Below are 19,339 nucleotides of genomic sequence, written 5' to 3'. Positions count from 1 at the left end.
GCAAAGCTCGATCGGTCACATTCTGTGCTCTCTTTCTGTGTACAGTTTATTCCAGTTAATATAATTTATTCATCATGCTGATAAGATTGTGTAGTCTTCATTTTCTAATGCGTAAAAAGCATTAATATAATTCATAAATGGTTCTTAGGTTGTTTTATCTGTGTAGCCAGAATATTATGTGCAGTTTACCAAAACACAAAAAACATTTTATGTTGCCGATTCCTATTGTAGAAGTTTGAGTGGAATTTTACTTACTGAATGAGATTGATCGGTATTGGAAACACAGTTGTTTTCTTTACAGAACTACAGAACAGTTATCGCCCTTACATTTTCCCCAAAGATAAGTTAAGACGTCCTGTTTTGTATTAGAAATAAATTATAACTGTTAAATATATTTCCATGTGTGTCACTCATCACAATTCCTGGTAGTTCATGCAGTAAATGGCTGATACAGGTGTTTAAAAAGTAAAAAGTGCTTTACGCTGGGTCTTAAAAAAAATCGTTTTTTCACTCGCACAATCACATCCCTGATTAAAGAATAGCAGAGTTCACACCACAACTATAACGATAAAGATATGAGGAACGATATCGTTGGGATCACTTTCTGAACATTCAGAATCCACTCGAATTTAAAGGGCTCACGCATTTAAAATGACAGACGACACTGTGGATAAGTTAATCTTGGAGACTTGGTCCTTGGAGACTTCAACATCCACCTAGAAAACCTCAGGCTGCAGATTTCCACACTCTGCTTGCCTCATTCGACCTCAAACGAGTATCTATTGCGGCTACTCACAAATCAGGTAACCAATTGGACCTTATTTACATGAATGAATGAATGAATGAATGAGGCATTTTATATAGCGCTTTCATATGTACTACTGTACACCCAAAGCGCTTTACAATCATATCAGGGGTTCTCTCCTCAACCAGCACCAGTGGTGGCGCATGCGCTACTGCTCCACTGACCATACACTGGTCACTCAGCTGCACTTCCTCCTCACTCTCAACCTCAACCTGCCTCAGAACACAACACACACTCCTCCACAGGTCACCTTTCAGCGGAACCTATGCTCACACTCACCCTCTCACCTATACTCTTTGGTCTCATCCACACTTCCTCCACCTGATCAGCTCTCAAGACTAGATGCTAAACAGTGCAACTGATACTCTTTTCTCCACTTTAACATTCTGCTCGGAGAACTTCTGCCTCCTTTCCTCCAGACCGGCCTGTGCCACACCCTCTGCCCCCTGGTCATCTGATGTTCTCCGCGAACATCGTTCTAAACTCAGGGGTGCAGAGAGGAAGTGGCGCAAATCGAAAGATTTTACTGACCTTGGTCTTTATCAATCCCTTCTCTCTATACCTTCTCTGCTAATATCTCTACTGCTAAAATGACTTACTATCACAACAATTAACAATTCTTCTGACTCTCGCTTGCTTTTCAAAACCTTCTCCTCTCTTCTCAACCCTCCTCCTCCTCCTCCTTTATCAACCCTAACAGCTGACGAAATTACAGACCGGTATCCCTTCTTCCATTCGTCGCGAAAATACTTGAATGAGTTGTTTTCAACCAGGGGCCGTATTCACAAAGAATTTTAAGGCTAAAAGTAGCTCCTAACTGGCGAATTTAGGAGCAACTCCTAAAAATAATGGGCGTGTCACTCCTAAATTTAGGACTCCTAATTTTTTTCACTAAGAATAATTCACGAAGCATTTTAGCCCTAAAAGTAGCACCTAAGTCTGGGACAGCTTAAAAGAAGTCGAGAGGACTCCTAACTCACTAAGACCTATTCACAAAGGATCGTAGCGCATACCACCGCCTCTCGCAGTCGTCCGGGGTCCGCGACACAAGCGGGAATGCTGCATTGATCTGCAAACAAATCATCTCCCATTCTCACGCTTAGTTTTGCTTGATATCCCAGTGCCGAATTTCACTTTTATTATGTTTTTTTTTTTTTTTTAGCACCAACTCGGCCAGCAGCAGTAACTGATCCTGCGTCCAGTTGGGCTTTCTTTTACGTTTTGGCGACTTCATAATCCACTGTCATTCAACTATTACATTACTTCAATAAGAGCAACATTTCCTTGCTTTAAGTAGTCTATTTAGGCTAATAGGATGTCAATTAACCAAGCAAGTGTTAATGCAAGTGTTGTTTTTCATTATTAGGCAAGTGACGGTTTTCATTAGGGTATTAGGCTACCTTGATTTAATTTATTTTAATTCACGACTTTTCTCTCTCTCTGCCTTTTTAGAATTACACTTCACTGGGGCCTGCACAAACATGTCATTATATATGCATTTCGATGACATTACTATTATTATTTTGTGTAGGACACAGACATATTTAGATGTCGTAATTCCATGATTTGTTGCGTCTGTGTTATGATCCGCATGATGGCCCTGTCATCTAACAACCAATCACCGTGATCATTGCGAGGAAGCTCGTGCCTGAGAAGTGACGTCATCCATAGCAACGAAGACTCACTCTTAGTTTAGGAGTTGTCATTTTTCCTTACTAAGAGTAGGTCTGAAAGGCGCTGTGAATAACTTTTAAGAGAAAACTCCTAGCTAAAATATTTTAGTGCGATTTAGGAGTACTCCTAGTGGTAAGATAAAATTCTTTGTGAATACGGCCCCTGATCTCTTCCTTTCTTACACACAACAAGCTCTTGGAAAACAATCAGTCTGGTTTCAAAAGTGGACACTCAACTGAGACTGCCCTGCTCTCAGTAATTGAAGCTCTGAGACTGGCAAGAGCAGCTTACAAATCCTCAGTTCTCATCCTGCTGGATCTGTCTGCAGCCTTTGACACAGTTAACCACCAGATCCTCCTGTCATTCCTAAAGATGACGGGCATCTCGGGAACCGCACTCCAATGGTTCAAGTCTTACCTCTCAGGTAGGTTCTTTAGGGTGTCGTGGAGGGGTGTGGTGTCTAAGACCCAACGTCTAGCTACTGGAGTGCCTCAGGGCTCAATGCTTGGACCACTTCTCTTCTCCATCTACATGACATCACTAGGATCTATGATTCAGAAACATGGCTTTTCCTATCACTGCTACGCTGATGACACACAACTCTACCTCTCATTCCAGCCTGACGATCCGACGGTAGCTGCTCATATATCAGCCTGCCTGACAGACATGTCTGGACATGTTTGATGTCTTGATGAAGGACCACCACCTTCAAATAAACCTTGCGAAGACAGAGCTACTTGTGGTCCCGGCCAACCCAACACTTCATCACAACTTCACCATCCAGCTAGGCTTGTCATCCATAACTCCATCAAGGTCAGCCAGGAACCTTGGGGTTGTAATTGATGATCAATTGAACTTCACAGACCACATTGCTAGAACTGCCCAGTCATGTAGATTTGCCTTGCAAAACATTAAGAGGATCAGGCCCTTCCTATCACAGCATGCTACACAACTCCTTGCAAAGTGTGAACTTTGCCAGAAAAGGACATCTGAAAGTTTTCTATGGCTTCTATTTCATTACCATCATTCAAATGTTTGACTGATTCTGCGTCTATTCGACCTTGGACTTTGCCTGTTGCATCTTTTCATTGATTCAGTCGATAAGCTTCATTTAGCAAGTAGCAAACCACCTGAGCTGTAGAAGTGACTCAGTCTATGTGTTTAGCCCTACAGGGATTCAGATTGAAGATGGCCACAGCCAGTCAAAGCAGAGGAAGATTCATATTCTACTCCGCCAACTCGACAGACACGAAACATGCTAAATGCGGACCATGACTAAACAGTGTTTGGGGAAATAAACTACTGGGTTTTGAATATGTGGGATGAGTAATAAAAGAACTTTTCCATTGCTGCGTGTCGACCCTTGAGATTGTGTAGGCCATATTGCATTTCACATGTTACCGTTGGGGGAACACAGGAAGCTGTAATTGAGGGCGTATTGAAGGTGTTCAGTGGATCACAGTGTGCAATATAATGAGGTTGAGTCATGGACATTTCAAAGGGCTTTATTTGTACTGCCGTGACTAAACCAAGGCATTATTGTTGAGCTATAAAACAATTTATAGCAGCTACATTTTTATTGACAGCAAAAAAATGTCTCTGACCACAGGTTTATTTCTTTTTTTTTTTCTTTTTTTTTTTTTTCACAGGACTTTCTTTCCCTCCTTCAATAGCTATCAAACAGAGCAAAGTCAATCTTATGCATCTGTCCTTGTCCTTCTGGCCTTTTTTCTATTCTTTTTTGGTGATTTCTGACTCTGCTTCCTTCAGATCTTTCAGTCAATTGAACTTTTGTTATTTATGTTCAGTTATCTCGGGCACCAGGTTAACTATAGCCAATGTGGCATTGGCAATAGCATAACACATATGCAAATGATGACACGCTGACCTTTTGTCGGTGTCAGACGTTGTTGTGTTGGTGCATATGATGCCTGTGATTTTTTTCAAATCTGTCATTAATGACTCACTGTTGTTCCAGACCTGTATGGCTTCCTGATGACTTTCATAATTTTCATGCTTTTCTTCCCCAATACAATTGCAATGAACAGGGACTGAAGCTGATCAGTTAGCAGTTAACACTAACAGCCCACCTTTAGATAAAGATTATAAGTGTTATATTTACTTGGAATTAATGAAATTTATACAAAAGAAAAATATATGTACACATATACATACACACATATATACTGTATATAGTTCTTTAGTCTTTTTAGTTAGTCTTTAAGTGCTTATTAATGTAAGAGTGGTGGGAGAAAATAACGAAACATTTAAATAATATTGAGTCTAAGTAAAGAAATGGAATGTAAATAAATTAAATATAATGAGAATTAATGAAATCTGAATATGATATTTTTAAAGTATCAAAGTCTCAGTGGTTCATGTAGATTGTCTACAAACCGGAAGGTTGGTGGTTCAATCCCCCTGACCAAGTGTCGAGGTGTCCATGAGCAAGACACCTAACCCCAGCTGCTCCCGACGAGCTGGATGGCGCCTTGCATGGCTGACACCGCTGTCGGGGTATGAATGAGTGAGTGAATGGGTGAATGTGAGGCAATATGTAAAGCGCTTTGGTGGCCATTGGGTCTGTGAAAGCGCTATATAAATGCAGTCCATTTACCATTTATCTCACAGTTATCATATTATGGTTTTATGGAATTCCATACATTGTAATTTCATGGAAAATAAAGGTCTGCACATTTTTCAGAAAGAAAGTTATACAGGTCTGGAACAATATGAGGGTGAGTGTGGATTTTCATTTTTGAGTGAACTATTCTTTTAATACTCAAACTGTCTGCCGAGTGATGACCTGTCAGCTGGAGATTTATCAACTATTAATTCACCACTCATGGGAATGACCCACTGATACATCCACAAGGCACTATCAAATGTGCCATAAAACCCAACACCAACCTATTTAGCAATGCCATGGGTTCTCAGATTAAAATTACTGGAGGAGAAAAATAAGATTATAGATTAGTATCTAATAGTTTTTAGATTTCAGTCATCGTTGTAGTACACTTCTGGGCAGTTTTTTAAACAGAAAACCCTATGGTCTAAAAAAACTCAGCCAGTAATATTGAGTCCATGTTTTCAGAACTGTAGAGGAGTGAATCATTGCTCATGTTCAGCCTTGAAAAGGACTGATCATGTAAAAAAAAAGTACTCAAAGTCAAGCTTTATGGTTGAACTACTCAGCCACGTTCCCCTATTCTCTGGCGTGTGATTAGAACGTTCACTGTGGACCTCTGCCTTTTTTGTTCACACAGCACGACTGCTGCTGCCTCTTTTGTTACAGGTGCTTTTCCGCTCGACTGGTCTCGTTTCTCTCTCGTGGACTGAGAACGACAGTGACATGCCCCAACCTATAACGAATGCACGGGAGATGTTTCTGCCAGACGCCTCTCTCCTCGTTTCCTTCCTTGGTTTTTAAATCAATATTTGAGTGGGAGGTGTGCCCGCGTTCTCTGCCACATATCTCTAGAGAGCAGGAGGCGCTCTGGCCGGTGGTCTTGGTTTGGGTTTTAAAGGAAGGGATCAGGCAGAGCAGGGCACAGACACTAAATCAATGGCCTTATCCAAACCCCTCGCTCCGCATGAGGAGAAAACGGAATTTCTATCAGGAGATTATATTTGTTCACGAGCTTCTGACCCGTTGGCCCCTTTTCCCCCCTCTATCTTCCATCCAGCTCAGAAGTGGAAATAACGTATAGCCAGGCTCAAGTTTTCAATGTCTTTAATTCTCTCACTGTTGCCTGCTATCCAGTCTCTTTCGGGCCACACTTCCTCCTTTTTCACCTCGATTCCAGAGATGGATTATTACGTTGACATACCCAGGACATGAATGTCTTAGGGGCCCTTCACAGAGGATGCATTCTAGCATTAAAAACGGTTAGACAGAGCATAACAGAAGTGAACTGAAAGCGCGTTTATGGGCGCATGAAATCCTATACAGTGAAAACCCCACCCCCAGATTGCTTTGATTGGTCAATGGTTTAAAATGGACATTGATTCAATGTGCAGCATATCAAACTTTTTTAACTTGCCAAAGCATCTTAAAAACTTGCCATTGCTCTGTTATTTGGCATAAAACAATAATATGTTTTAAACATAAGAAAGTGTAGCAGTGTTGGGCAAAATTCAGAACTGAAGAATTGTCTCCCTTTTAATTCATGAATGTGAATATGAACTGAACTGGCCACATCCCACAGGAAGTAGAATTTGATTTTGGAATGGAATGACAGAAAGAGGAACCAACTGACCGTTCGCAAAGACCCGCCCCCTTTAGTTACTGTTGCTATGTCCGACAAGCCACTCCACTCTCACACCACACACCATGTTCTCACACAGTGAAAAATACATCGCGGAGCAGAGAGGACACTGACAGACAAGACAGACCAGGTTACTTTTGATATGAAACAAAGTCTCACCTTTTAAATTTGGTCATTTTTTTAAAAGAAATTTAAACAATAAATACCGTTTTGTGGCTCTTTAATGTGTCGTGACAGATCGCTGTAGAGTCTCTTAAAGGGACACTATGCAGCTTTTTTAGCTTAACTGAACAGCTTCAGAGTTATTGAAATGGTTATATAACTTCTTTCGGGTTGAATGGTGGGCGTCTCGACCCCCCCTGGTGCCTGTGAGCGCAAAAATCTCACTTGCAACTTCGGTGCGGCGGGCCGCGTCAGGAAGTATCGCGTGATATCAGCTCTCGCGATGTAACATATTCCTTTACGGCAACTCACACATACACACAGGAACAAGGTATAGATGGATGGAGTTTGTCATTGTCACACTATCGTCATGGCTGAGCCGGCATATAAGATGCAGAAAGCTAGGAAAGCATTGTCGGAGGAACAGAGAAAGAGGAAACGGCAGACTGACCGAGCTAGGAGTCGGACACGAGCATAGGCATAATTTGCGGGTGTTATGTCCCCATTGAAACTTCTCGCGGCACGGATGTAACGTTACCATTACAAACAAATAAAACATCTCCAGGTAACTCTAGTAGAGCATTCATTTCGTTCGTTTGTTAAATAAGAGGCGATCTGAAATGTGTTATTTTTGAAATCAACTGACCAAAGTGCTCGTTGCCTCTGCGATCAGTGGTGCAGATAAGTTACAGTGTTCTCTTGTGACGCGCGCCTGAATCCGTTGCGGGGACTGAGAGACTCTCTATATTTTGTTATGGTGAAATCACAAAATCTAATGCACAAAAAACATGTCCCTGCTTGAAATACAACCACTAATAAACAATCAGTTTTGATGAGGAAAATAAACTATACTACTACCGATTAGAACCCAGAACCTCTGACACACTTGGCAAAAGTTCTGCCTCTGGACCATTAAAATTGTCGGATCTATGTATTTAATCACGTGAAAATTCTCACCACTAACAACATATATTATATCTCATTAAACGACAAATTAAACACAATGTACTATTGTATAGCCTATGTAACAGGCCATGTCACGCTCTGAGTGAGTGGTATTTACGACAGTAACGTTAAATTCAAGTACTCCACAGTAACTCTAGGGGTCGCTGTTTGACAAAAACGGGATTTCTGCATAATGCCCCTTTAAGGCGCGATTCACATATAGCACCTACAACCGCAAAAGACGCGATATGTGACCAGGCCCTAAAGCTGCTCGTGAACCGATCATCTCTTCCTTCTTGTTCATTTATAGCATCAAATAAACATGAATGAACATAAGAAGTAATGTTGTTTTAACCGCAGAAAGACATCAGTACACACCGTTTTTCAAGTTTAAATTCTCCAACGTTAATCTACTAACTCTCCTGACTGCTTTGTCGACACAAATGGCGGATTCGGCGGATGGCGGACTATGATTGGTCAGATCGCCTGTCAGTGAAACTCCCTGTGAAGGGTCAATTGTCAATTAAAAGAAATTCAACAGAGGTAATGCATTCTGGGAAGTATGTCTGTCTGTCTGTCTAGCCTATAAACCTAACCTTAAAACTTCAAGGCTTTTTAAACTTGAAAACTTTCAAAGAAGGCTTTGTCAGCCAAAACTTTGCCAAAATTTGTCATTTTACTTGTCTAGTTAAGAATTACAGTCATATATGATAATTTTTTTTTTAATTTTCAGTTTATTTTAATTATATTTCTGTTTAAATTTGAATTGCATTTCTGCATCCTGTTTGCTACGTCAATTCAAATTCAATTCAATGTTTGGAATTGAGACAAAGGGTGCGTCTCATTCAATGCCCTAGCTTCCTAGGTCGTCAACCAGTACATTGTGTACATAAATCCGGGTACTGGTAAGGACAGTAAGGACCAACAACCTTTCAGCCGTAAGCAAACTATAAATGTTAGCTAGCTAATGTTCATTACCTGTGTAGCAATGTATGCGTATGCTGACATATAATTCAATAATGGTTTGTATTTTTTTTAAAATAAAATAATGCATGTCATTAGGTGTAGTGAGTTGGCTTGCGTGATTTAGGTTTCATACTTTAGAACTTCCAATAAGGAAATATAGTGACCATCAATGCTCCCTGGATATCACTTGCATTGTGAGACTTTTTAAGGAGCGAACGTTTCAGTGCACTGGATGGATTTTGCAATTGAGACAGCCTTTAAAATGGCTGAATCCCTGATCAATGCCCTGACAACTGAACTAGGGAGCTGACTGAGACACCTAAAGTCATTCTGAATTAAATTCTGAATGTCTCACAACCCTGTAGTCCAGTAAATATGAACTGTTTCTTTAACCCTTCAGGGCCCCCTGTTGGTCTGGAGCTCTGGGCAAATGTTAGACATGCTTGTGCATTGGTCCATTCTTTCACATAGTGTTTCCTTTTCTTCCCTTTTATTTGTGCAGTCATAACTATTGCCCTCTATAAACCCAATTTATGCAGTCTTGATTTCCATCTGCTCTATTAATGCATTCAGTACAGAAAACCTCTCATTGTGCTGTATACCTTTCCTCCGTTTGATTTGCTGTCTCTGTACACAACGTTTAATCCTTTGATTCTCCTCCGGGGCGGCAGATTGACTCCTGCCTGGAGCCTAAAGCCTCCCTGACATCATCCGAGCTCTGCAGTCATGACACACAGTCCCTCACTGCACAATGTTGTTCCTCTGTCACACAGTCATTAATATTGATTTACTTAATTGGTTGAGCCTTATCCGTCCAATAGGGCTGTAAAACTAACCCAGCCTGGAGAGCATTGCATCTTGGGATAGTTGATGAATCATTTTGAATCGTCTTCTGCGGTTTGTAAAGCATGATTACCTGTCTCTTCACCCCTCTCGCTCTCTCTCTCACTATCCCCTTCTCCCTTTCTTTCAGACATTCCACACAGCAGCAAACCAATAAAGTCATAACGAGCACAAGCCAGCTTGTTAAACAACTCACTGACATCATCAGCGGATCTTCACGGGTAAAAGTCATGCTTCTTTGGCTTTTATAAATCTCTAATGTTTCTTTCGTTACTGGAACAATATTCCTTTTATAATGTATATCCAGTGATATAGGTTTCATCTGAACATGGTAGAGAGACATTCCACTGGCATGTGCAATGACAAAAAATAATGTTATAAAATTCAAAGTTATTAAGTGTCCATTTAAAAAAATTATGCCATTTTGTTTTCCTGCAGCAAGACAGGCTCCGTCTGACGAGACTCAAAACAGAGCTATCAGATTCTGTGCAGCGATATGGAGACCTGCAGAAGGTACACATTAAATATTGGTCTTCCTTTATTTGTCCACAAAATAACATATGCGATTAAGGCCCTGTTTACACGAGAACGTAAAAATATTTTATCGGATGTGCCTTTCGTCTACACGTCGACGGCATTTTTTTGGGGCTTAAAAACGCAAAAAAGTGAAACCACCCTCCAGAGTGGAAGTCTTAAAAACGCTCCACCGTCGCGTTCCCGTCTAAAGGGTAAAAACGCAAAAGTCTGCTAGACAGTGAAGGTTGTACGCAGGCACACAGACTTGGTGTTGTTGTGTGGCAGTGCTTTACATTGCCACCTAGCCGCCTGGAGTGCATACTACATCGAATTTCACACACTTTTGCGTCACCATATGCACGCGGATTTCCCCACCCATAACGCTCGTCTAAATGCAAAATAAAAAGTGATGACGCAACGCCACTTTTGCGTTTTCTCTTCAGATCGTTTCCGTGTAAACATAGCCTAAGACTGAGAGCTTCTACAACCAATGTCAGCCTTGGGGAATATTTGTAGCATTTTATTTTTTACAATTTCAATCATTTGAGAAACATTATATGTGCCAAATATGTCATTAATAGATCATAATATCAAATTTAGTAGTTAAAATTGCCCCCATTATAATAATTGTGACATTTGCCTGAAGTCTTTTCAAGTTGTTTTTTACTAAATATATATTTATTTACTGACAAGTAAGGAGTAAATACAAACTAGATGTTCATTATTTTGAATTATTAGATAATAACATATTTAAAATTATTAGTCACACAATTATTTCTATGGCATCTAACTAGATACTTTCTAACGCAGTTTTCCCCATCCTGGCAGTCATTCAAGATAAAAAAAATGATTATTTTAGCTTCCAGTGACAGTAAGCATCTGTGAAATATTATTTAGCATTTAACGGCATTATAATTTTAGACAAAAATACCATACCCAAAAATAGGTTTTATATATATTTTTCCTCTCACAAACTTAAACAATTTCTTTCTTTTCCCCAGGGAGTGTTGAGCGTGCTGAATAAGTGTCTTTACTTTAGCTTGTTTGTAATCAAATACATTTTGTGTTACAATAGTTCCCAGCTATTGTGTTACAATAGTTCCCAGCTATTGTGTTACAATAGCTCAGCTGCTGTCACATGTCTGGCACTATTTGCATATTAATGTAATTTTTTTTCTTTTCTCTGACAGAAAATTGCAGATCGTTCGAGGGCCTTGCTTCCTTCTGCACAAAAGGACAGGAAACAGGTGAGTAGGCTTTAATATCTCAGAGTCCAGAGAGAGTCCACTTCTTCCTCTTTGTTCTTTCATGAGCTCTTCGACATCCCTGTGACAGTAAGATAAAGAGTGAGACTGCGTGTGTGATTGCATGTGAATGAGGAGCTCTTTGATGCCCTTTTTTTCACCACTTCATTTTCTAGCAGGTCAGATATTAACTGTCAGAATTTCCTGACACATACAAACCTCAGCCCTCATTTTAAGTTTGTTTGGAACCACTACGTGGTTTGTGCTACAGAATGTGCTGCCCTGTCGATCAAGAGGTTGAAAGATCTGGCCTAGAAGGAATATAGGTGCATACTTCCTTTGTCATTTAGCAAGACATTTAAAGTCATACTTTACCCAAAAAGTAAAATTCTGACATCATTCTGACAGCTCAATAGTGTTCCTATTCACTTTTATCTAATGAAAAATAATGGCTGTAGATTATCTGATTTTTTTCATGTTCCACACAAGAAAGAAATATTTGTAGCAACATGGGGGAGAGTAAATGATGATAGAATTGTCTTTTTTGGGTGAACTATTCCTTTAACCCCAGTTTTTCCCAGGTGATATCTTAAATTTGGTTCCACTGTGAGAACAAAAAGAAAAGAAACAAGATGTCTAAAAGAAACATATGCCAGTTCTAGTGATGTTCACTCTCATTGGAAGAGTTTCATTTGATGAAACACACTAAAGCTGACATCTTCATTGCCACACTTTTTCCAGATCCCATCAAACTTCAATTTTCAGTTCATCTGAGGTGGCCCAAGGATGTACTGATGATTGAAAGTGTTGACTGAATGGTAGGAATTGCATTCAATATTACCTGCAGTACAACAGCAGCTCAGATTGGCTCAGCTGGTATGTGACTATATAGCACATACATAAACACTACTGTCTTACAGTCTCAAGTCTGCTCAAATCCACTCCTATTCTATTCCCTCCCCTCCTGTCGTTCTCTAGAGATGTTGCTTTTATGTGAGACTCTGTCACCTGTAGCTATGTCTCTTATCTTCCTGTCTTCTTGCACAATCCCCCCTGGAAACACACGACCAGAGCAATCAAACAGGATGTGTAGTTCCAATATGAACGCCAAGAACACATTCAAAACAAACAACATTCGGAGTTGTTAGTCAAGAGTAAGATGTTATTAAGGAGTTGTTTGATCGCCAGGTTCTGCCAGAGTTCAAACGAGAACAGGGTTTGTTATCAGCACTGCCAATCTGTACTATAATTCATGAACATGACTCACTATTATGAATGTAAAAATCACAGCAGTGTATGTTTTTATATATCATTTAAACATTTCATTTAAACATATAAATCGTCATGAGTCATTAGTACTCATGACAATGTATATGTTTAAATGAATTTCTTAATCTCAAGTGTAATTTGTAAAGGACTCCCATTGTGTTGAATAATAAGAATAGCAATGCACTGGTTGTTATGGGAGTCTGTTTCTGCCTTGTAGATTAAAGATATATCTTGCAATTGGAATTATTCCTCAGATTCAAATGAATTTTTTTTTTCTCACAGTGTCACTTTGTATCTTGCAATTGGAACAATTTCTTAAATGTTATTATAATTTTCACTTAATTTTATTTATTTTCTAAGATTTCTTTGTGATGGTGACTTCATATATTGCAGTTGTGACTTTTATTTCTGTTGTTAAACTTTATCTCACAATTACCTAAAGGGAAGAACCAGGCTTGATTGAGTACTAGGACAAAACAGAAAAGTTGGATGTCTGAAGGAATTATTTTGCATTTATCTCCTGTTAAAATTGGTTCAAGGTTATTTATTTGGGTAATTTATTCATTATGGTTGCTTGCAACCTCTTGCTTTTTCTATTTTCACACTTTCATTGCATCCATCAGTATGGTCAGCAAAAATAATGGGAAAGTCTGTAACATCATCCAGATTTTATGCTATAATTTAGATCTGAATGTGCTGATGCAAGGCTATAGAGTTCCCAGCTCTTTATATACAGTTGTAATCGAAATTATTCAACCTCCATTGCAAATCAGGTTTATTAACAAAATGTACAGACTTTCAGCTGTTTGTAAAATAACAAATAAAACAAAAGTAATTGAAATAGGTTTCCCCTAATTCAACTGAAAATGCAACTTTGAATGACTTTTGCAGTCTCAAAATTATTCAACCCCTTAATGGCAAGCATCTTTAGTACTTAGTAGAACACCCTTTTTGCTGTTATGACCTGCTGAAAACAAGATTTATAACCAGACACCAGCTTCTGGCAGCGTTTCTGAGGAATCTTAGCCCATTCCTCATGAGCAATGGCCTCCAGTTCAGTAATATTCTTAGGTTTGCGTGCTGCAACCGCCGCCTTCAAATCCCACCAGAGATGTTCTTTGGGGTTCAAGTCAGGTGACTGTGATGGCGACTGTAGAATCTTCCAGGACTTCTTCTGCAACCAAGCCTTGGTGGAATTTGAGGTATGCTTTGGATCATTGTCCTTTTGGAAGGTCCTTCCTCACTGACTGCATGATGTTTTCTCTTAGGTTTTCCTGATACTTCAATGAATCCATCTTGCCTTTAACACACTGTAGGTTTCCAGTGCCAGAGGATGCAAAGCACCCCCAGAGCATCACCGAGCCACCACCATACTTAAAGGGATACTCCACCGTTTTTTCATATTTCATATTATGTTATTCCCTTAACTAAGACGAGTTGATACATACCTCTCTCGTCTCAGTGCGTGCACTAAATCACTCTGTCTTGCGGCGAAACTTTGATAGCACTTTGGGGCGGCAGTGGCTCAGTGGTTCATGTAGGTTGTCTACAAACCGAAAGTGTTGAGGTGTCCATGAGCAAGACACCTAGGTGTCCATGAGCAAGACACCTAACCCCGACGAGCTGCTCCTTGCATGGCTGACACCGCCGTCGGGGTATGAATGAGTGAGTGAATGTGTGAATGTGAGGCAATATGTAAAGCGCTTTGGTGGCCATTGGGTCTGTGAAAGCGCTATATAAATGCAGTCCATTTACCATTTACTTAGCTTAGCCCAGTTCGGATCCAAGCAGAGGAAAACGTGGAGGTGTTTGGTCGCTTCTCTGCTTGGATCCTAATGAATGAACTGGGCTAAGCTAAGTGCTATCAATGTTTTGCCGCAAGACAGCGATTTAGTGCACGCACTGAGACGAGGGAGGTATGTATCAACTCGTCTTACTTAAGGGAATAACATAGTTTAATATGAAAAAAAACGGTGGAGTATCCCTTTAACTATAGACAGAGTGTTCTTTTCAGCATATGCTTCATTCTTCTTCCTCCAGACATACCACTGATCCATAGGGCCAAAAAGTTCCAGTTTTGTTTCATCGCTCCACAGAACAGACTCCCAAAACTTCAGTGGCTCATTTATATGATTTTGAGCACTTTTCTTGTGCTTTTGTGTTAGTAGTGTTGTACAATACGTCTTGGAGTTCTGACAAGTGTTTAGTACGCACCTTACTGTGCAAGCTGAAACCTCTGTGCCTGTTGCCACCAAGTCTTGCTGCAGGTCTTTTGCAGTCACTCAAGGTTTTTCTGAACCTGCCTTCTCAGAAATCTGGTTGCAGCCGTTGATAGCTTCCTTTTTCTGCCCTGTCCAGGTAGTTTAACCATGCACTGTTCCTCTAACTTTGAACTTGCGAACTATGCTTCCAACGGTATCTCTATTCTTGTATGCTATTCCTTATTTGTGAAGGGCGATGATACCTTCTCTTAACTTTTTGGACCATTCTTTTGACATGTCTTTCTAACATGCAGTCAAACGTGACAATCAACAAATCTAGCCAGTTCAGATATTTCATGTGTTGTAGCTCAAGCAAACCTGGTGCAACTAATGCAGCCCTTGCTTAGTTGCATCAGGTGTGCTTAAGACAACACCTGTTTTGCAGATTTGTGCTGTTGTGAGGGATTCTGTTCAGGGGGTTAAACAGTTTTAAGACTGCAGAAGTCATTAAACGTTTCAGTTAAATTTGGGGAAACCACTTGAAACATTTGTTGTGTTGAGCTATTTCAATTACTTTTGTTTGATTTGTTAATTGCAAAAATGCTGCCAATAAACCTGATTTGCAATGGGGTTGAATAATTTCGATTACAACTGTAGCTGCAAATCCTATGCTAGGAATCAGAGAAAAAAGTAAGTATCTTTCCCACTTGTTTAAACTTTTAGTCTTCTCAGAACGGAAATAATCGTTAGAAATAACCCGAGACCCATCTTTTTTAACAGTTGGGGGTCAAGATTATTAAAATTGCAGAAAAATGTCTCCACTGATGTAAATATTTTGGTATTTGCCTCAATCTAACCATCTTTCAGTCTCAAGAATTTAAAGGACTTACACATAGTGCTGACTTCTATTTGAACAAATTTAAACCAAAATGTGAAAAAAAATGCATTAAAGCCACTGTAAAACGATTAAGTCTTCAAATCAGAAGTACTTTACATAATAGCACATATCCTCCAGAGAATTTAGATTAGTGAGACATTTCCGAGTAAACGCCTTAAACTGGGAATATCCCGTCTTGAATGAGTCATGCTGATCCTTTGACTTAATGTGATTTGGATCCATTGCCTTTAATAGGAGACTCCTCTCTCTCCATCATAGGGAATCATGTCGGAACTGACTTGTAAATTTTGAGGAAATTCAAAGCAAATTTGATTGTACTTTATCTAGTCTAAATGTCAAATAAGGTTTCAAATAAGACTATTTACATTTTTAAAAGAATATAATGGTAATGGGCTTATTTTTTTAATAAGGCAAAGTTAATTACAAATTTATTACATTTAGAATTGAATAAACTTTAGACTTAATTTCAGGGCAAAATATGCATCTGAGGTACAGATACAGTTAAGAGGATAATTGATGCTTTACATCTTGTGAATAGATGAGAAAAACCTCCCAACTACAAGCCACTCTATGACCTAATATACAATGATATCCTTAGTGAGTGGGTCGACAACAACCTCGCAAAGCAGATGATGTTCTCAGGGTGGCATTGTGCTGGACCGAGATGCATTGGATGTGCTAATTCTGAGAGGGGAGAATACAATGAATCATCCAACACATTGCAAAAAATAATAGCACGCCTCGGGCCTTTATCGATGTCATGCATATGCAAGTCGAGAAATTAGCAGATCAATGTGGCCCTCTCTAAGTGACCAACTCCCACCTCTTCAACCTCCAGGCTGACAGAGAGTTCAACCTAAATGACTAACAAAGGCGGCAGGCTGTTCCTTCATTCTTCTGCTGCAATATGAGGTGGCGAGTCATTATCATTGTATTATATTATACATAGCCGTGAAATGTCAGTGCTTTGCTATTATATAAGATGTTTACAAATGATCTCAAGGAAAGTTGTGTCATTATAGAAGTTTAACCAAAGTCAGGTCTGACGTCTGAGAACATCTGCAATGCTCTGATCCTCTGATGATGTAATCAGGGGCATTTCCAGGGTCAGTAAATATTCAGGGCTTCACACATGCATATAGACTCATCCTTTGATTAAATACTACTATAGTACGTTTTAAGGGTGCGTTTTCACAAGAACAATTCTAAAAACGGAAAAGTTTTTTCTTTGCTTTTTTCGCGTACAGGCGACAACGTTGTCCAAACGATCCCTACAAATGGATTCACAAAATGACTATAAACGCTGTATATGCTGCCAGGCCAGTAGTTGACGATGTCACTTTGTAAAGAAACACTATGCGTCTATAGACTGAACACGTAATACGCATGTGCGTGACGTCAGCATTTTTGGAGTTTACACGACAATATTGAGACAACAACGGTATCGGTTTCAAAAATTTCCACTTTGAAACACGTTTTCAAAATGTTGCGTTTTCAGGCCTCCCAAAACGTCGTTGTTGTGTAAATGAATGTCCAAAATTCATAAAAAGTTTTAGCTGAAAACAGTGTCATGTAAACAGCCCCTAAAACTAATGTTAGAATAACTCCAAGACATTTTTAATGAAGTGTCTCAATTTTACCAGAGCTAACTAAAAAGATCAATTGACATCGCCAAAAATACAAAGTTTTGTGTCAATAATTAAACACTTTATATATTCTGGAAAAGTATTGAAAAAATATTGAAATTTAAAAATATATAATACTAGAATACTAGAAAATATAAAAAATATATAGTTGTTTACCAGACAATACACTGTAAAACTGTAAAAAATATATGATCATTTACATTATCTCTTATTTTGTGTGTGTGTTTGTGTGTCGAACGGATAGAGCCTACAGACTCCATTCAGTGAACTGGTCGAAGAGGGGCCGTTGTTCGGAGCGGAGGAGGGCGTTGAGGGTGATTCCCAAGCATTCCTGTCAGAGATCAGTGAGGAAGACGTGGAGATCCTGAGGCAAAGAGAAGAAGCACTGCTGCAGATCGAGGTACAGTAAGAACTCAGTAGCCACACCCACTGAAGACCTAATTGCATTAATACGCCCCTCCCAACCCTTCTCATTTTTTTCTTTAATATTGAGCATTTTATTTTATGTACACTACCATTTAAAAGTTTGGGTTAATTAGATTTCAATAAGAAGTCTCTTATTGAAATAAATATTTTATTATATTTTAAAATGTATTCTTGTGATGGAAAAGCTGAATTTGCCAATCTTTAGTGTCACATGATCCTGAAGAAATCCTTCTACTGCAATATGCTGATTTGGTTCTCAAGAAACATTTAATATTATCAATGTTGAAAACAGTATTTGTGAAAACTATTATTTATTTATTTTTAGATTATTTAATGAATAGAGTTCATGAGTTAACATTAGTTAATGTATTAACTAACATAAACATTTGTTACAGTATTTATTAATCTTTGTTAATGTTAGTTAATAAAAATACAGCTGTTCATTGTTTGTTCATGTTAGTTCTCAGTGCATTAACTAATGTTAACAAATACATCTTTTGATTTTAATAATGTATTAGTAAATTTCTAAATGAACATTAATTTAGTTTAATAAATGCTGTAGAATTATTGTTCATCCTTAATTAATGTTAATTAAAGTAGTTAACTAATGAAACCTTATTCTAAAATGTCACAGACTCACTTCAAATCTTTTTAGTCTTTATTGTCACTTTTGATCAATTTAATATGTCAATTTAAAGCATTAATTTCTGAAATGTATATGGGTCAATATGATTCTTTCTTTTTAATAGTTACGAAAGCAATTTCATATGGTTCCGTCTATGAAGTATTCTTAACAGGGTTGTACCAAAATTTTGAGGAAGGATCCGTGTATGTTTTTAGAACCCCTGAAAACTTATTTTTGTTATCCGTCTATACAGTGCAATCGTTACGTGTCCTGCATTGTCCTTTTATTCAAGACTTTAGACACACTGAAAAAACAAAACATGATCATTGGATAGAACAGTGCTGCATCAATTACATTTCCATACAAACAGATCCATCAGGCCTGTATTCTTTCTGTACTCGACATAATCTTTAGCAACTGTCCTTTTACTAAAGCTTTCAAGGCAATTTTCCATAATAGTTCGGTTTATTTTGCTGTCTAGTCGCGCACACAAGCAGAAGGCTTTTCATACACCATTGAAAAACACCATCACGTTGCTCTACTGAAGTATGTCTTGTCTGTAGCAAAACAGCTGTTTTCCTCCAGATGTGCATTCGCACAGATGTGAACCAGCAATGATGGGGTCATTCTGTTGTTCTTTGACATCCGTTTGGTCCAATTTCAAAGCCATTTGTTTTATACATACACCGTGCCCTGGTTGTCTTTGATGCGGGGTGTTCAAAGACAAAAAATGTAAATGAAATAAATGTCAGTCCGTCATGATTATTGACAAGGCTAGACGGAAAGCGAGTCACGCAGATGGCGCGTCAAAACAAATGTCTCTTTCTTGTTTGAATAGCAGGAGTTGAGAA

At 38.9% G+C, this 19,339-nt stretch overlaps 1 protein-coding gene across 2 annotated transcripts in view; it reads left to right on the top strand.

The window, feature by feature from the left end:
- The window catches only part of tsnare1 (T-SNARE Domain Containing 1), a 273,037-nt gene that overhangs the window by 66,343 nt on the left and 187,355 nt on the right, over nt 1-19,339 (top strand). For both annotated transcript variants that reach the window (XM_056270897.1, XM_056270896.1), the window contains exons 4-7: nt 9,794-9,884; nt 10,102-10,176; nt 11,370-11,426; nt 17,682-17,837. In XM_056270897.1, coding sequence (XP_056126872.1) covers nt 9,794-9,884; nt 10,102-10,176; nt 11,370-11,426; nt 17,682-17,837 — 379 coding nt within the window. The remainder of the gene's footprint in view (nt 1-9,793; nt 9,885-10,101; nt 10,177-11,369; nt 11,427-17,681; nt 17,838-19,339) is intronic.

This window comes from Rhinichthys klamathensis, unplaced genomic scaffold (assembly GCF_029890125.1).
Source record: "Rhinichthys klamathensis goyatoka isolate OS25496 unplaced genomic scaffold, OSU_Roscu_1.1 h1tg000309l_1, whole genome shotgun sequence".
NCBI classification, from domain to species: domain Eukaryota; kingdom Metazoa; phylum Chordata; class Actinopteri; order Cypriniformes; family Leuciscidae; genus Rhinichthys; species Rhinichthys klamathensis.
Note: the sequence above shows the minus strand (reverse complement) of the source record. Positions and strands in the feature narration are given on the sequence as shown.